Source organism: Cervus canadensis, chromosome 5 (genome assembly GCF_019320065.1).
Source record: "Cervus canadensis isolate Bull #8, Minnesota chromosome 5, ASM1932006v1, whole genome shotgun sequence".
NCBI lineage: Eukaryota > Metazoa > Chordata > Mammalia > Artiodactyla > Cervidae > Cervus > Cervus canadensis.
Window position 1 is genome coordinate 23,916,677 of NC_057390.1, and position 20,104 is coordinate 23,936,780.

At 39.0% G+C, this 20,104-nt stretch overlaps 1 protein-coding gene across 2 annotated transcripts in view; it reads left to right on the plus strand.

Moving 5' to 3' along the window:
* The first annotated feature begins 10,121 nt into the window (after positions 1-10,121).
* The window catches only part of EML4 (EMAP like 4), a 151,050-nt gene continuing 141,067 nt past the window's right edge, over positions 10,122-20,104 (plus strand). The window contains exon 1 of one of the 2 annotated variants that reach the window (XM_043468418.1): positions 10,122-10,414. In XM_043468418.1, coding sequence (XP_043324353.1) covers positions 10,390-10,414 — 25 coding nt within the window. In that variant the 5' untranslated portion in view covers positions 10,122-10,389. The remainder of the gene's footprint in view (positions 10,415-20,104) is intronic. The other variant, XM_043468419.1, reaches the window with a different exon arrangement.

The window sequence follows — 20,104 nt, forward strand, 5'->3', positions numbered from 1 at the left end:
CACTTCCAGGACCTCCTCCAATTTATCCACCCACAGGTTCATTTTTTTCTGTAGCAACACTTTGATCTTATCACTTGCATTGTAGATGTCTCAGCCTGGCATTCAAGAATCTCCACAATAGAATTCTAATGAGACTAAGAGGCAAACTGGTGCAGTGAGAAGGGCTTGGCCTTCAGATACAGATTAATTTGAGTTCAAACTCTGATTTTCCCACTTTCTAGTTGTAAGACTCTTGAGGCTCACTTTCCTGATCTGAAAAATGGGAATAATAAAACCTATCTCCTAGGGTGTTTGTAAGTCAGCTCTTTGAAGGTTAGAATGGTGTTATGAGTTGTCTTTAGGTTACAACATCAACTCACAGATGCTTATAATGAACAATATTCAATTACAGACCTGTCTGTTTCCAAACTTTAAGTAAGATTGTCATCAGTGTGGTTTTGACAAAAGCAGTTTAGGATCAGTATGCTACATGTTTTGAGAGCTAAATGGAAATCTAACCACCATTTATAGCATTGTTCCTAATTTCAAACAGCTGACTTGCAAATGACCTTTTGGAAATATTTTATTTGCAAGTAGAGAACTTCCTGTGTTATTAATTTTGGGAGTTGAATTTCCCTGATTGGCTGCTTTCCACTATAACATTGCTATTTTAAAGTATTTCCCTGCAGAATTTCAATTTTGTGAGAGGCTGCTATGAATTCCTTATGGGGAAAAAACATATAGTTATGGTGGACAGATGAAAATTATTAGCTATTATTTCTCAGGCTCACCCAGCATTCTGTAAACGTGGTGAACTTCTAGCACATAGAAAGAAACCTCTAAAGTTTCACAGTCTCAACAAGCCCTGTTTCATGGCATAAGTTCTGGGTCGGCCCTGGGAAAACCCAGCTCTGCAGCCCAGACTGGAGCTTCTGTGGGCTTGACATGAATGGCACCATCAGAGCTACCCTAATTAACCTCAGTCGGCATTCATTCACTCACTCATGCATCCACACAGCAAATCCCCCTCAGTCAGGCATGTTTGGTGAACCTCACAGTATAGGTTTCAGTCTCATCAGCTCCTGCCAAGAATTTACAGCACTGCTGATTGCTTGATTTTTTTCCCCTGAGGTCAGTAAGACTTTAGGTGAAAGATGGTAATCATGCCAAGATTGGTAAAAGTTGTTTAATTAGCATGATATTTTAAACTAGTCTCTACACATATAGTTTGTGGGTGGGTATGTGAATTAATATGCACTGCAATGTATTTTTTTGTCTCTCTAATGGTTTTTAAGGTGAACACATGTTAACAATATTATTAAAATAATACTTATGATTATTAAATATTATTTTTGATTAATAGTATGATATGATATACTTAAAAGTGAAATCTCCTATATTTATCTCCACATATTTCTTCATCCACTCAATTTCACTTCCCAAAGGCAACTACTTTTTAACACATTGAGGGTACATGCTCCCACACTTCTTTTTCTTTGGGAAAAATTTTATTTATTTTTAAATCTATTTATTTAAATTGGAGGCTAATTAACATCTGTGTCTCTTTTGCTGTCTCACATAGAGGGTTATCATTACCATCTTTCTAAATTCCATATATATGCATTAGTATACTGTATTGGTGTTTTTCTTTCTGACTTACTTCACTTTGTATAATAGGCTCCAGTTTCATCCACCTCATTAGAACTGATTCAAATGTATTCTTTTTAATGGCTGAGTAATATTCCATTGTGTATATCTACCACAGCTTTCTTATCCATTCATCTGCTGATGGACATCCAGGTTGCTTCCATGTCCTGGCTATTATAAACAGTGCTGCGATGAACATTGGGGTACACCTGTCTCTTTCAATTCTGGTTTCCTCAGTGTGTATGCCCAGGAGTGGGATTGCTGGGTCATATGGCAGTTCTATTTCCATTTTTTTAAGGAATCTCCACACTGTTCTCCATAGTGGCTGTATTAGTTTGCATTCCCACCAACAGTGTAAGAGGGTTCCCTTTTCTCCACACCCTCTCCAGCATTTATTGTTTATAGATTTTTGGACAGCAGCCATCCTGACCAGCGTGAGATGGTACCTCATTGTGGTTTTGATTTGCATTTCTCTGATAATGAGTGATGTTGAGCATCTTTTCATGTTTGTTAGCCATCTGTATGTCTTCTTTGGAGAAATGTCTGTTTAGTTCTTTGGCCCATTTTTTGATTGGGTCATTTATTTTTCTGGAATTGAGCTGCAGGAGGTACTTGTATATTTTTGAGATTAATTCTTTGTCAGTTGCTTCATTTGCTATTATTTTCTCCCATTTTGAAGGCTTTCTTTTCACCTTGCTTGTAGTTTCGTTAGTTGTGCAAAAGCTTTTAAGTTTAATTAGGTCCCATTTGTTTATTTTTGCTTTTATTTCCATTACTCTGGGAGGTGGGTCATAGAGGATCCTGCTGTGATTTATGTTGGAGAGTGTTTTGCCTATGTTTTCCTCTAGGAGTTTTATAGTTTCTGGTCTTACATTTAGATCTTTAATCCATTTTGAGTTTATTTTTGTGTATGGTGTTAGAAAGTGTTCTAGTTTCATTCTTTTACAAGTGGTTGACCAGTTTTCCCAGCACCACTTGTTAAAGAGGTTGTCTTTTCTCCATTGTATATTCTTGCCTCCTTTGTCAAAGATAAGGTGTCCATAGGTGCGTGGATTTATCTCTGGGTTTTCTATTTTGTTCTTTTGGAATAATTTTAAAGTTATCCCTAGGCATTCTTTATAGTTAGAAGCTAGAACAACATTGCCATTTAGCCTCTGACAGATCTTGGAACTCTCCCATACACTGCTTATGTTAAACATATTATAGAAACAAAGAATTAAAAGAACTCTTTTTCCCTCCACTCAAATATTGTTAATTTCTGATTCTGAAAGCCAAAGAAAAAAGCCATGTGTTTTTTGGTACTTATGCTTATGTGGACTATAGATTCATATAATCTACACAATTCCATGACCATAGCATTTAGTTTATAAAAAAACATTCAGACAATGAAATAAAAGGAGAGAAAAGCCCAACATACTTAAAAAGCAAACAAGCAAACTTAATTGCTCTTGAGGTCACTTTAAAAATGTCTGAGGGAGAGACTGTCAAGAAACCAAAGTTTCTAGTTACCTTTCAAGGCCATCTAGCTAATGAGAGCATAACAAAGAAACCATTATAGGAATGTTTTATTTTTCTTCAAATCTTAGGTCAGGGCATTGACAATAAGTGTTGTGTGGCTTCACAAGTATTCAGAAACCCCTCCCACAGTAAGCTAATTTTGACGGAGAAGGGAAGGTAATAAAACACAGAGTCAAGGTTCTGTGTGTGAAGAAAATGTGTTTAATTCTTATTATTTGATAACTGTATTTAGCCTTTTGCCATAATTGAACTCCTGAAAAATGCTGCATATTTTTACTTCTGCTATTGAATTAAATGACACTTAAAGGGTTCAAAATGAGCGGTCAGGGGAGCTCTGTATTGAAAATAATCAAAAGGTAAATCTTTTGTTAGAGTTGTTTTTACCCACTTGTGTCCGACTCTTTTTTGACCCCATGGACTGTAGACCGCCAGACTCCTCTGTCCACAGGATTTCCCAGGCAGGAATACTGGAGTGGGTTGCTATATCCTTCTACAAGGGATCTTCCCAACCCAGGGATCAAACCCTAGTCTCTTGCATTGGCAAGCAGATTCTTTAACACCGAGCTACCTGGGAAACCCTCTGTTAGAGTTCGGGGTCCAAATAACCACCCAATAATTGGTAACTGTTTAGTCTATTTGAATTTTTATGTGTGTTTGATGATAGTGTACAGCTATATTTTCATTTTGAGGGATTTATGTTAAATCTTCTGTTTTATTATGGTAGTTTTAGACTGTTTGCAAGATCTAATTTGATAAATATAAAACAGACAAATTAATACTGGCTGCTTTAAAACAATTAGGCAGTGGTTGTTGAAATAATGTTTTCAGATTGACTAGTTTTCAGAGTTCTATGTTTGTTTAATGTTCAGTAAATATTTATTGAACAGCTAGTCTGTAATAGGCACTCAATATATAATAGTGAGTAAAAGCAGACACAGTGCAAGCCCACTTTTAATAATAGCAGCAGCTAATACTTACCAAGTTCTTGCAACATATGGGGCCCTGTTCTAAGGGTTCTTAATGTATTATTTCATTGCATCCCCTCAACAACTCTAGGAGTAGAAACAGTATTATCCTCACTTTACAGACGAAAAACCTGGGGGACAGAGAGGTTAAGTAATTTGTCCAGTGTTACATAGCTAGTAAGTGGTGGGGCTGGGATTTCAATCTAGGCAGTGTGACCCCAGGGTCTGCACTCTTAAGCACTGGGATACATTCTCTCCTATTTTCTAAAAGCCTTTCTTGTAGTATACAACCTAATGGGTAAGATACTAATTGAATAATCATTTAAGGAAATGAAAACTTCTAACTCTGATAGTGACATGAAAAGGCATATGGGAGAAACTATTTGGGTCATTGTTACCCATTGTTACCTTCTGGTTACGTGAACAATATTCCTAGTCTTCCTTAGAGTTAACTGTGGTCATGCAACTAATCCCAGACTATGGAGTGTGGATGAACGTGAGGTTCATACTTCCATGTCTGGACCGTAAATTTCCCTGATTGACTCCCCCTATTCTTCCACCACTACCCCTATTTGGTGGCTGAAAAGAGTGGACTTGACACAGAAGAAACCTGCACCCTTGAATGGCTTCGTGGAGCAGAGTCCCTGATGATCTGTACTGGATAGTGATGAGTAAAAAAAAATATTCTTTTAAGCCAACTGAAATTTTGGAATTGTTTTTAATAGCAGTCAGCCTATCTTGACTAATACAGAAGATGAAACCTTGAAGTTGCATGCTGCTATAAGGAAAAAAACCCTAAAATATGTGATTTTTATCTGGGATAAATATGTGATTTTAGCTGGGTAGGGATGGTGTGGAAACAGATTATCAGAGGGCAGAATACTTGAGAGTTTGTTATGTCATCACTAAAGATTTGCTACAACTGTTGCTTGTGACAACTTAAAAGGTAGCACATTACTTGCCTAGTAAGCCTACATAGCTCTACCAGAAGTTTTTGGAAAGAGAGTTGGTAGTGTGTGTTGGCTACTATTTGCTAACTTCAGTGAAGCATTAGAACAAAGAGAAAAGCTCAAACAAGAACTGGCCATTTTTTAAGCAGGAGTAAAGGAGTTAGAAGCAGCCCAGAAATTTGGGGGATGAAAAATTAGAAAGCTGACTACTTCTTGACACTGAAATAAGAAACGAAATATTAAAAGCCTGTGAGTAACAAAGTCCCAGTTAGACCCAGACTCAAAGATCTGATTAAGAGTGTGGCCTTCCCATCCAAGTCTAATGGCCTGAAGATAGCCCCCGTTAAATTGAGAGAGAGGAACCAAGGAAAGAAAACAAAAACAGAAATCATGCTTGAAAATTATGTATAGGAAAGAACTTTGGGTGTGGTTACTAGCACACGTTGCTGACTGGAAGCAAACAGATCAAAAGCCTACCAAGTTTTTGAGGGAATCATGTTCTCAAAGAAATCCTTTGATTATTTGAGTTGAAAGTAACCTTTGAATTTCATACTAGCACCAGTAGGAAGTGAGCTGAGAAGACTCTAAGGAAGGTGTATTCCCCAACACCCTTTTTCTGTAGAGTAGCAAAGCCAGGGACCATGGAGTAGATAAGGGAATTCCTTGCAAAGACGAGTAACATTTAAACAAAGAACTTTTCTTACCCTTCATAGTAACTATCCCAGCAGAATTCTGGAATTTCTGTGGATAAGTGAACTATAAGTGACTACTGTATTTCTCCTCCTATTTGTTCTTTTTCTGAATCAGCATTTATTTCATTTTTCTGTCCATTTTGTTTGCTTTTAATAAACTTCTGGTTGACTTTACTAATTAGGATAAGCATGAATTTCTTTTGTAAAAATGTAAGTAACTAAAACAGAGGCAGAGGAATTCCCTGCTGGTTCAGTGGTTAGGGCTCTGTACTCTCACTGCCAAGGGTTCGGGTTCAGTCCCTCCCTGGTAGGGGAACAACAACAAAAACAGAACAAAAAGCAGAGACAGATTTATCAAGAAATTAATGAAACTTAAGTTCTAAGGGTCTCTGCCAAGGCTCCAGAAAGTGTCTTTCCACTGCACCCTCCCCTTCATCACATTTCCCTTCATGTCAGTTTGTGTTGGAGTGACCCTGGATATTCTGGATATCTGGCTAAGGGAAAGCTGAATTTTCGGGCTTAATGAAACATACTTACATGGGTTACAGTCCCATTTAATTCAGTTATTGCTGGCTTTCCTTGTTTAGCAACAGATTCCAGGATGGAATCTATGGCCCTTTGCACTGATTCACTTGGCATCCTGTCATGGAGGTTACAGGGCTAGAGGTCATAATGTGGTATTAACACATGGTTGGCACTGGAAGTATGTGGGTAGTGTGGGAGAAACAAGGTTTGAAACATAAAGAGCCAGAAGTTAGTCCAGGGGAAATTCTTCTAATCATCAGACATGTACAAATTGTAAGTGGAGAATCTGCTTCTCATTGATGTCAAACCAAAATGGAAGTTCTTTTCTGTTAGAAATATACTAAATAACGCAGTGTTTTATTTTTTAATTCATCATACATTTTATTTCTTTTCTTGTTTTCTTAAAGGGTAATCACATGAAAAGGGATCAATCAGAATTCCTGCAGCAGTATTACAGCCTGTTCCATATGTGTGAGATGGTTTTTTATGCATCCCAGCTGTCCATAATAAAGACTGATTAATGAACAATGATGCCAGAGGAAAAACTACATTTCTTTTGTCCTCTCTATTAAAAAGTTATTTAAAAATCACAATCATATTCATAACACTGATCTTACAGGCTTACTGTGACAATGAAATGAGGACAGGCATACAAATACAAAGTACTTGGGTACAAAACCTATATAGCAGGTTCCCATATAGCAGGATCATGTAACAGGCTCATATGATCCCAGTAAATAACACCTATTAAGAAAAAAAAATCACTGTCATATGAAGAGGTAATCAAAGAATATACAACCAAGAAATTTAGTAAACATGTATTGGAGGTATGCTGGATATTTAATTAGATGTCATATTTCTCAATTTTATAATGTTTATGGTATTTGCAGTCTTCTTAAAATGTATAATCTATTGTGATTACTTTTCTTAGTCTAAATAAATACTCGATTTAACCTAATTTTGTATCTTTATGGTTTGTATTAGCTTTTTTTTTTTTTTTTTTTGGCTGCATCACATGGCATGAGGGATCTTAGTTCCCTGATCAGGAACTGTACTTGCATCCCTTGCATTGGAAGTGCAGAGTCTTAACCACTGGACCACCAGGGAAGTCCCTATCTTAGTTTTTCTTAAAGGGGCCTCATAAATAGAAAATGCATCAGGCCCCCATAAGACATGGATCCTTCTCTGAATTAAAAATATACATTTACTTGCTGTATGTCAATTATATCTCAATAAAACTGGGAGAAAAAATGATTATTATTATTTTTTGAATTTAGCAGTTTCTTAAAAAAATGGAATGTATAGCTACCTTTCAACCAAATAATCCAATTCCTGGGTATTTATCCCAGAGAAATGAAAAGTATGTTCACAAAAAAATATGTATACATGAACATTAATAGCAACTCTCTCTATATAACAGCCTCAAATTGGAAGCATCCCAACTGCCTTCAACAGATGAATGGTCAAACAGTGATAATCCCAACCATGGAATTCTCAGCAATAAAAACAGCAAACTCTTAATACTCACAACGACCTGGATAAATCTCCAGAGAATTATGCTGAGTGAGAAAAGCCAATCCTAAATCATTACATATTACATGATTCCATTGAAATGCCCTATTTATAGAAATGGATTACAGATTAGTGGTTGCCAGGAGTGAAGAAGCAGATGATATCAGGAGGAAAATGGGTGTTTTTATAAAAGGCAATTTGGATCCTCATGCTCATGGAAATTATACAAATGTTTTGTATCTCCACTGTATCAGTATCAATATCTTGGTTGTGATATTGTACTATAGTTTTGTAAGATATCACTATTGCAAGGAACCTGGGTAAAGGCTATTCTAACAAGTACATGTGAATCTACAGTTATTTAAAAATAAAAAGTTTTTTTTAATGTGTATATATACCAGTATACAAGTTCTTATTCTTTTAATGGACTTAAAGCAGAAAGTTTTGCATACAGGCACAGAAGAGCAGCTGTCAGAAGTAAGCATGTCTCAAATATTAAGCAATTAAGACTTCACAGAATCATACAGATATGAAAATGCCCATAGCAAAGGAAACACTGGGTAAATAATTTCTAAGAAAGAGGAAACCTCAGACACCATTTTGTCTGTAACCTGAATTTATCTTGGCTGCTTTATGGCCCTTTTCCCCATAGCATGGTATTCAGAAGACACACAGGTCTGATATCCAAAAAAGAAATTTAAAGTAATTTAAACTTTCAGGGAAGATTTATAAAGAGACATCAAAGGTGAAAAGTACTACAAGACTTTGACAAAATGTTTAAACAGTCCTTTCAACCATCCAGTTCCTCCAAGTTTCTCTCATTATGACAGTTGCTATTTCATTTTCCTCATCTTATTTCTTATCTTCCTCTCTCCTGCAACTGACTAAAAGGACTGGTTGTTGTTTAGTCCTTAAGTCATGTCTGACTCTTGCCACCCTGTGGACTGTAGCCCATCAGGCTCTGCTGTCCATGGCGTTTCCCAGGCAAGAATACTAGAGTGGGTTGCCATTTCCTTCTGCAGGGGATCTTCCAGATCCAGGGATGGAACCAGAGTCTCCTACATTGGCAGGCAGATTCTTTACCTCTGAGGCATCACGAACATCTGTATTATCACTCTTAATCTCTTCTAAGCCAGCTCTTTATTATTATATCAATTTAGTTCCTGGGTACCTTATATTTCTCCTCTGTAACTAGTCCCCTGATCCATACAACATAGTCCCAAGAGGGACTTGGGAAACCACTGGAAGGTCTTTAGAAGGATGGAGAATACAGGTGTGTGGGAGTGAGGATGAAAAAGAAGGTTTAGATGTTTTGGTTACCTGTCCAGTCTTCCATTTACAATTGAATAAAATGAGGCCCAAGCGAGTTTAGTGACTTTATAACTCACCTCTTGAGTCACATGGAATTGGGCCTGGAACTCAGGATTACTTCAACCCTTTGTTATAGTTCCCTAGTAGTCAATCCTATGATTTGTCCTGTCAGGGGTGGCTTTGCATCCCTGGTGGAAAACAACAGGAGGGGGGAATTAGTGCTAGTTCTGCCTTTACCAGGCTTCATGACCTTGCGCTGCTGCTGCTGCTAAGTCGCTTCAGTCGGGTCCGACTCTGTGCGACCCCATAGACGGCAGCCCGCCAGGCTCCTCTGTCCCTGGGATTCTCCAGGCAAGAATACTGGAGTGGGTTGTCATTTCCTTCTCCTGACCTTGAGCAGGTTACGTCTTTTCTAAGGCTCAGTGTCCTCCCTAAAGCGGAGGCAAGATGAAGGCTTGGGCCCTGTCCAGTACTAACATTCCTTGCTTCTGGAACATCCTGGGCCCTGCCCTGCTGTGGGCCTTGGGCTGTGGAGTGATGGTCTTGAGCTAGTCAAGAAGATGTACCCTCATCTCTGTCCCTCAGCCTACTGGGGCAAAGGAAGAACCCGCGGAGACTGGATCCTCCCCCCACTTGGTTGCCTCTTTAGTGTGCTAACACACTTGGAGTGGCCATCTCCTGTCAGAGGAGCTCCAGACTTGAGCTCCGAAGGGTCTCTCCGGACCTCCTAGGCGCTGCGAAGCAAGGAATCTTTAGAAGTTCAGGAGTATCCCAGGCTGGAGGTCTCCCCTTATCCCCACTTACTCGGAACCAGTTTCAAATCCCAAGTCCTAGGCTCTTAGGAAGCCCACCGCGCAAGCGCAGTCACCCGTCCCCCGCGAGGGGGGCGGAATCCGAGGCTAAGGCAAGGTGAGAGGGAAGGGTCCGCGAGACCCCGCCTCCGGGTCGTCACGTGGGAGGCGGGGTCGGAAGCGTGACGGCGTGCGCGGGGGCGGAGCCACCGCTGCGCGCGGGCGCGGGGGCGGGGCGCGGCGCGGCGCTCACCGCTGCTGTCTGGGAGGGAGGCAGGGCAGGCGGCGGAGCGGCGCGGCTCTCAACCTGACGGGGAAGTGGTCCCGGCGGCCGCGGCTGACTGCCCCGGGGCGCACGGGCCGACGGACTACGGAGGCGGGAGCCGAGCCGCGCGTCCGAGAGAGCGAGCGGGTCAGGCTCAGCGTCGGCCACCCTAGTCGGTCCGCTGAATGAAGTGCCCGCCCCGCTGAGCCCGGAGCCCGGCGCTTTCCCCGCAAGATGGACGGTTTCGCCGGCAGCCTCGGTGAGTGCGGCTGGGAATCCTTCCTCTCCTGCGCAGGGTGGGAACCTTGTTCCCTGCACACGCAGCCCGGGCCTGCTCTCCACCCTGCCCCTCGGGATGGCAGCAGTTCCACTGCACATGTTCCCCTCGAGCCCGCCGCCCCTCTCCGGGCTCCGGTGAACTCAGAACCCCTCCCCCATGCCAGCCCTCCTCAGCAAGACCCTCCTTTCCTCCCAGCGTCCCGGTCAGTGCGGGGCGCTTCTTCCCCGAAATGGGAACCCTTTTCTTTCATAGAGGCCGCCCTAAAGCTGGTGCGGCACCCCCCCCCCCCCCGCGTACAGTCAACGGCTCCCCCCACCTTCAAGGTTAGGACACCTCTTTCTCAAACCTGAATCTCTTCTGGGTACAACACTCCCCCCCCCCCCGGTCTCACAAACCGAGGTCTCTTTAAGGGTGGGGACATCCCTTACCCATGCACAGGCTCCCTTTTAGGGAAGGGACCCCCATTCTCTCCCTCCCTCTTCAAGCCTTCACTTTAAATTTGGAATCGTCTTTTAAGTATCTCTTCGAGTAACTGACAACTTCCCCTCACTCCCTCCACTTGTGGTGGAGAGATCCAGTAGCACTGAAGCATCATTTTCCTAATACAGGAAAGGAAGAGGTGCATCTGTGTTAGGGGACCCTCTTTAAGAGAGGAGTGAAAGCAGAAGTCTGCCTGCTGGTTCTGCAAGCATGCTGGGGAGAAGTAATCCTGCCCCATGAATCCATAGGAAAGGGGGCCTCTGTCAGGGAAAGAAAGGATTCTCCATTTTTGGAATATGTTGTCTTTGTGGAATGGAGAAAGGGAAATAGGCTAAAGTATTGTTTCAGTGTTCCCTTTCACAGTGTTTCCCGAATAAAGGTAGTAAATTTTGTGACTGGTTACGAGAATCAGAACTCGTGGCTGGTACTCAGAGCCATATAATCTGTGTCTGGAATTACTATTCTTTGAGGCTATTGGAATCTGGTTACTGTAAAGATTGAGCTCAACTGTTACGATGGTGAGAGAAACAGTTTCTGCTTTGGCTGATACTGCAGTTATGTGATACCTGCTGTTGGATTGGTATATTGAGTATTTGATGCCTTTCCTTGCATTTCTTGATAATAAATTCCTAGTTGGTTAATGTTCATGGATCAGTACATGATCTGGCCATAGGCCATAGTTTATTGAGACGTGTTGAGATCAACTTTTTTTTTTAATATAAAGTAAAAAAGTATATTTAAGAGCAGTGGACCCACTACAGGTATTAAATAGTAAAACCCGTAATTTTGGCTATGACTTTATTTGGGAAGAACACATACACTTTCTTTGGGAAACACACACTAGAGAGTGGAAATCCTAAAATAGGAGGCAACTGAGTGTTACTCTTTCCTCCCCAAAGGCACCTGTTGTCCATTATCTAACCTTTGATGTCTTATAATTCCTTTCATAGTGAAGTTGTTTCATTCTTGGGCTCGTTTTAAAGAGGTATCAGCTTTTCACTGCCTTTTTTTTTAAGCCATATGCCTGTGTCTGGATTTATTCCCTAATCATATTGGACTGAAAGACTTGTCCTTTATGTTCACGAAGAGGTGATCATATACTTGGGCAAAAAACTTGAGTGTCGGGGGATGTTGTGGGGCTGAGGTATCTGCACTGTTCGCTCCTCAGCCTGTAGGAATGGTGGGATCACTGCTCAAATTAGAATCAGCTTTTACTTCTGGCTGTTGGTTTGTGGACTTCGAAGGCTTGCCAAAACTTCATCTTCTGTAAGTGTTTTGTGGGAGTCGTTCTCACTAATTGGGTGCACTTAAACGTTTATTTTGAAAGTGGATATGCATTTTTAAACAACTGTCCCTTCTTATCCTGTTCATAAGGTAACTGATAGTAGAGACTGAAAGAGAAATTTTAGTTGGGGCTCCCACTTCATAAAGAATGTTATAACTGACTGTGATGTTGAATTTTTGTATTTATTTAGTAGTTTTTTTATTCATTTGGTACCACCCTTGGGTGACACCTTGAGACTTTCCCCTTCTTTAAGTATGATATTGATCAGGAGCAGAAGAGATGCTTATATTTAAAGAGAGGAACCTATATCAGCTGGGAGGGAAAGAAATGGTTCCTGGCAGTATTTTTGGAGCTGCTCCTGATGAAGATACTTCTCAGCAGGAAATTTGTGCTTTCTCTTTCTGTCCCCCTTTGAAAGAGTAAAACTAGGCCCCATCTTAATTGAAACCTTAAAGGATTGTGAGTGGAGAAGGGTAAAGCTGGTATATTTTACTGGTAGTCTTTAAACATAGTTTTGCCCAACTCTTGCCAGATTGCTTGTTTCTATTCCCTTCAGTTCGTTAGTCTAGCACTTAAGAGTTACGTTGATCTTTGTTTTACCTTCAAGAGAGCCATGAATGTAAAGGCAAGCTCTTGTATTCTAGTAGATGTTTAAAAACTTTTTTTAACCAAACAAGAATTCAAAACATGTGAAGTTCTTCTGGGGTCATGAGTATTAAAGTATTTATCCTCAAGGAAGTGTATGTGTTTCATTTTATATACTGTATGGGTTCTTGAAAATAAAGAAAACTACATTTTTATAAGCAGAAAAGCTGAGTGCTTTGTAAACAGTGATTCTAGAGAAGCTGATTATTTAAGGGAATACTATGATGCATCATTTTGTTAAGTGAAAAACTTTAAAGATTCAGACTGTACCATTGATTGTTGAGTGTTTAGATAAGGAAAACACTTATGTGTATTTTATGAGATATCTAATGGCAATTAAAACTGTAATGATTTTGAAATCATTGAGAGGAATGTGAGGTGCTGGTCTGTGTTATACGTGCCATATTGAAATTGTGTACCTGTTGTATTTCTTTTGTTTTGTCTATATGTTAAAAACAACGAAAGGATGCTTTTATTCTCTGCAGCTGATGAATTTCCGGCAGTTGGACTGGCAGGTGTTTGTACTTTTTCCTTTAGGCATAGTATCTTTTGGTTTACAAATTATTGTAATACAAAAAAGCAGCTCTTTAGAAGCAAGTTTTTTTTTTTAATTAGTGAGCGGGAAATACTAATTAATTGTCTTAGTGTCCTGCCTCCACATCAGTATATATGAATATACACACACACCTGTACAAAACATGTATATAGTAAACATTTTAAATTTCAGGTTTATGTGCAGAAGTGGAAAATTGTTGACAGAGCTTTTCGTGTTGATTTTCATAAGGCATAGGTTTGGTGCGTTTCATGCCTAGTTTTTTTAGCATCTCTTTTTCATAATAAAGGTTTTAATTTTAAAACTTGTCTTGGAAACAGCCTCAAGTTTAGTCAGTGTTTATGCTTTAAAGAAAGCATATTGTTCACCATGTCAGTTTTAACTTTTTTTGCTCCAAAGATTAAAAACAAAACTCCAAAACTTCTTTTTAAAGAAAAATTGTAATGAATTAAATTATATGGGTTAGTATAAGACATGTAACATTCTTCAGTGCAGTAATAATATGCTTCAGTTTATCAGGTACCTGAAGAAAACAATTTTTTAACATAATATTAGAACTTATCATTTCTCATCTCATATATACTCTTGCTTTCTTAAAGGAACAGTGTAGTATAAGATTTTTACATATTAAGTATTCTTTATTCATATAAAAATATTTCTTATGTAGTAACATTACTTGTGGAATTTTTTCTTAGCTTTTAATTTATTGGCTGTCTCTTGAAGGCCTCGGGACAGGCTTACATTATAATATGACATGAGTAGTAACTCTTAAATGGTTACTTCAGCATCTATAACATGAGTTAGAGTATTTCTTAACATGTACCCATTTTGTGACATGCTTCTTGCCCTTCAGGAGCTTGCTATCTGGTTTTAAATAGGTATCTAGAGGTGTTTAATCCTAAGTAAGGACCAAAAGTGGGAGTTGAAGGGGAAGGCACCATTTAGAATGCAGTGCTGTGTATCAGGCATGTAACTTCTAAGAGATGACATTTGGAGATTACTGAAATTATCCTCAATAGAGCGTGGCTTTTTAAAACCGTGAAATAACTTATTTAGAAGTCCAAATATTAGGGAATGATAACTACTAGCTCTTTTTTTGCTTTGTATTTAAGCTTGAATAGCATGTAGGACAAGTACTGTGTTAATTTTATATATATGATACTTATATATATATAGCATGTACAACTTCAGTGTTTGTTTATAAGAAATAGTGCAGTAACATTTTGATTTAAAAATAGATGGATTCTAAAACTTTTTAAAAGTTTAAGGAGATAATCTACTTCCCAAATCTGTAGTATATGTTTACGTCTGTGTGTGATATCTTGGCCTGTAGTTATAGCTGTCATAGACTATTATAATGCCTTAGCTTTGCATATTGCTTTATAGTTTACAAAACTTTATCTCATTTAATCTGCACACTAACCTTGAGAGAGAAGAAATTATTTCCCCATTTTTAGATGAGGAAACTAAAGTTCAAGGAGTTTGCAATTTTTTGAAAAGACTTCAAATCCAGATTTTTCTTTTCCCTTCTTTTTCTAGGGTGGGGGTGTGGAGCCTGATTTGTAAGGTTTGTATCCAGTGAGAACACAATACAAAAGAAGGAAAAAAAATTTTTTTTTATTCCTAGTTTATTTGTATTCAGCTGACGTTAACATGTTGCTATACACGTTTTTAGTCTTTTCCTGTGCTTTTTATACACAGTTAAAATTATACTATAGATATAATTTTGCATTCTGGTTTTCTCATTAGATCCTAACCATTTTTTTCACTTGAACTCAGATTTTTCTGATGGGACCCAGTGTTCTTTTCCTCATCCTATTACTGACTCTTCATAACCTACTTGCATGTCAACTCTAATGTACTTGGATCTGAACTGTTCTTCCTCTAAATCAACTTCATAATTTTTCACTATAAGTATCACCCAGCCTTAAAATCTTAGAACCATGTTTGACTCTTGGCCTTTTTTGCCTACCACATTAAAATCTCTTCTAAGACTTACTTACCAGTTCTTGTCACCTTTTCACATTCCTTACTTTGCTTTTCTGACACCACAGTTGAAGGCCTTATTTTTCTGTGTTTGCATTATTGCACAGCCTCAAGAATCTCTACTTGTCTATAATTTGTTTTGTAAGGCGTGGGGGGGACCTTTTCTAGATTGCTTCATTGCCTTAATGACTAAATTCAAGCACCTTAGCCTTGGTGTCAAGATCCTCCATTATCTCTTTCTACTGTCTTAATGTGATCTGGCCTTAAATGACCTATTTCTTTTTTCCCATATTTGATTGGCAATTTTTCATCCCTGTGACTGTTCTGTCTTGAAGTACCCTTCAAGGCCCAACTCAGATATTGTTTCCTTTCTGAGCACTCTTCTTTGTTTGTTTTCTTTCATTCCCAACTCACAGTATCCACCCTCGAACTTTTAACACAGGAACGTTTTTAGGGCACTTAACCACAGAATATTTCTTCTCGAAAGGTAGAAGTAATTATTACAAGTCCTAAAATTACTGTAAGTCTTATTTCTACAGCCAGATTATGAACCCAGTGAAAGGCTGACACTCATGTGTTTTTGAAATCTCATAGCAGAGCAGGGGTGGTTTCATGATCCTGTGAAATTGGAGGGAAATTACTAGGGAACCAGTATATAACTGGCAACGTACAACCTTTGCTCTTACCATTATTTCTTAAAAAAGATGATAACTTGAAGGCCAAAAAATTACCATACACAATGTCAGAGTAGAATCCTTAAAAAAATTAAATAGCTCTTTATGTTCTTGTTTTTTTCTGTTCTTATTTCACCTGAAATACATGAAAACTTTCTCCCAACTTTGTTGAAAATTTAATAAAGAACCGTATCCCAGGTTTTCGGGTAGTGTTTTTCAAGTGGAGGTTTTGTGAATCACTTATTAAGGATTTAGAAGTCAGTTTATTGAGGGTCAAGATAAATGTTTTAAAAAATGAGGAAGAGAAGGAAAGGAAAAAAAGATTATAAGATATTAGTGCTTTGCATAATATTGCTTCAAGAAATTTTCAATTTCATATAAATATGTTTGCCTTAGATTGCAGAATAAAATTTATTTTACTGGGGGTCGCAATTCAGATGAAAGATACATTTTTAGTGGCTGTTACTCCCTATCTTTGATCTGCAGTCAAATGCTCTACCCCTGAGCTATCCCCCCACAGTCTTACTCCCTATCTTTGAAAGACTAGGCGGGACGGCTGACATATATGAAAATGTGGATGAACAATCAGAAGTAGTAGTTATAATGAATTGTGCTGTTTTTGAAAAGTTTTTCAGTTCAGTTGCTTAGTCGTGTCCAACTCTTGACTCTAAATATAATGATTATACCATAGTTATTATCAGTAGCAGCAGAAGTATATCTGTAGTTCTAGAATCAGTTCAGGCAAACTCCATATGTAGAAATGTGGTTTTATAAAACTGATAAGCTAGGATATTATACTTACTTTGCAGAAGGATTAACCATATTGTTTTTTTTTTTTTCCAGCTTTCTTGATGGATTTGTTTGTGTCTTGACTGTCTCTCCACTTCATTAGGTTTTCAGAATCTATCCAGTCTTTAAGGCATGGCTCAGGTACACTTGTCTTTTTCTGGAAGCTGTGCCTGATTGTTCTAGTCTTGCACTCAAACCATTGCCCTGTAGAGCTGCTAAGGTCAAGGAGACCAAGTGCGTATACCTTAGGGATCTAGGAGTATAGCCAGATTTTGTCTACTTAAACATTCATATGTTTATTTTTCAGCCATTTTAATAAAGATTAGTTGAGACAGGAATCATTGATACATGCTAAATCTATGGGATATTTTTGATGAGAAGCAGAATGTTTCAGTTCAATTCAGTCACTCAGTCATGTCCAACTCTTTGTGACCCCACGAACTGCAGCACGCCAGGCTTCCCTGTCCATCACCGACTCCCAGAGCTTACCCAAACTCATGTCCATAGAGTTGGTGATGCTGTCCAACCATCTAATCCTCTGTTGTCCCCTTCTCCCACCTTCAATCTTTCCCAGCATCACAGTCTTTTCCAGTGACTTAGTCCTTCGCATCATGTGGCCAAAGTATTGAAGTTTCAGCTTCAGCATCAGCCCTTCCAGTGAATATTCAGGACTGATTTCCTTTAGGATGGACTGGTTGGATCTCCTTGCAGTCCAAGGGACTCAAGAGTCTTTTCCAACTCCACAGTTCAAAAGCATCAATTCTTCAGTGCTCAACTTTCTTTAATAGTCCAACTCTCACATCCATACATGACTACTGGAAAAACCATAGTTTTGACTAGACAGACCTTTGTTGGCAGAGTAGTCTCTGCTTTTTAATATGCCGTCTAGGCTGGTCATAGCTTTTCTTGCAAAGAGCAAGTGTTTTTTTAATTTCGTGGCTGCAGTCACAATCTGCAGTGATTTTGGAGCCCCAGAAAATAAAGTCTCTCACTGTGTCCATTGTTTCCCCATCTATTTGCCATGAAGTGATGGGACCAGATGCCATGATCTTAGTTTTCTGAATGTTGAGTTTTAAGATTACTTTTTCACTCTCCTTTCACTTTCATCAAGAGGCTCTTTAGTTCTTCTTCACTTCTGCCATAAGGGTGGTGTCATCTGCATATCTAAGGTTATTGATATTTCTCTGGACAATCTTGATTCCAGCTTGTGCTTCATCCAGTCCGGCATTTTGCATGATGTATTCTGCATAAGAGTTAAATAAACAGGGTGACATATACAGCCTTGATGTACTCCTTTCCGTATTTGGAACCAGTGTATTGTTCGCTGTCCAGTTCTAACTGTTGCTTCTTGACTTGCATACAGATTTCTTAAGAGGCAGGTAAGGTGGTCTGGTATTCCCATTTCTTTAAGAATTTTCTGCAGAATGTTTGCATCTCCCCATACATTGCATATTAGTTACAAAGGGAAAAAATAGTAACTCTATACAGTTATGAAATCAGACAGCATCTTGAGTGCGTGATCAAAATAAATAGCACCAGTGGTCGTTGTGTGCCTCTGAATGTGATGCCCTGCAGAAAACACATCACTTAGGTAGTTCTCCAGCCAGGAATGCATAGCCTGGATGTAATCATGAGGCCTTATTGGACTTCAATTGGGGAACATCCTATTTTATAAAAGAGTAGGAGGGAGACTCTACTCTTCAATGTTAATGTTACAAAGACAAAGAAAGGCTGCGGAAGTGTTTCAGGTTAAAGGATACTGAAGAGACATGACAGCTCTTCGTGGTACCTGATCCTGGAATGGATCTTGTATTAGAGGGGAGGATGCTGTAAAGGATATTATTGGATCATTTGGCAAAATTGGAATATAGATGGTAGATAACATAAAGGTGTGGCATCAATGTTGAACTTTCTAAAGTTGGTAATCTAAGGTTCTATAAAATAGTATTTTTATTCTTAGGAAATACATGCTGAACTTTTTTTAGGAATAAAGGGCCATGATACATAACTACTCTCAAATGGTTCCGAAAAAATTATGTATATATGTTTTATATATATATACACGCACATATATGGCTGTATTTATGTGTGTATGTATTTGTGTTTGTACTAGAGAGGAGGAGGGAGGGTAGAAGGATGCTTCTGTGCAATAATGCAAATGAATAAAATGTTAACAGTAGATTAATTTGGTTCACACTATACGGGTGCTTTGTACTGTTCTTGTTCTGACAGCTCTTCTGTAAGCTGGAAATTTTTAAATGAAAAGTTTTTAAAAAATCATATGACTTTGCATTAAAGTCCATAATATAGGATTTTAAAAGTAAAGAAATATCACTTCTCCCAGAAAATTCCAGGCGAACTCTTGGGATAAAACTGTGGCTCCAAGAATGTGTTCCATGTATATCATGTGGTTTCCTTTTATCCCTAGGCCTCAGTTTGAGAAACATGCCTCAGGGCCAGAGGCAGCTGCGGTTCAAATTTAGTCGGCAGACATGTTTTGTTTGGCCTTCTTGAGTGTGTTAAAAATTGGGAAATTTCACATAAAAATCTGCATCTTTGGTTTCTCTTGAAAAAAATGGAATGATCTTGCCACTGTCGACTTGCGTTGCAGATGATCTGTATACTCACTGAGTGGTGTGTCAGGTAAACTGCCTCAGCCCCTGCCTTATACCTAGCTTGTTTCAAGTATTTACCTTATTGCCTGGCACTTGCAGGCTGTGTTCACAGCCTTTATCTCAGGGATCCCCAAACTCTGGGCTGCTCACTGGTACCTTCTGTCAGATCAGCAACAACGTTAGATTAGAAATAAAGCTCAAGGACTTCCCTGGTGGTCCGGTGGCTAACACTCTGTACTCCTGATGCAGTGGGAACCAGATCCCACGTGCCACAACTAAGACCTGGCATGGCCAAATAAATAACTTTCTTTTTTAATGCAATAAAGTGCACAGTAAATGTAAATGTGCTTGAATCATCCCAAAATCATCTCTCCCATCCCAGGTCCGTGGAAAAATTGTCTTCCACAAAATTGATCCCCCCAGAAAGTTGGGGACTGCTGCATCTTGCCCAGGAGGTGCTGGAGTATCTTCTTTGTGCTTGTAGTAATTTGAGAATTAAGTTGTTAAAATGATGCCCTGGCACCTGCTAACATTCAAGTGTATGTATCCTATAAACAAAGACAATCTCCTATATGACCGTACTACAATGAAGAGAATCAGGAAATGAATATTGATACATTACTACTGTTTCACCCTTAAACC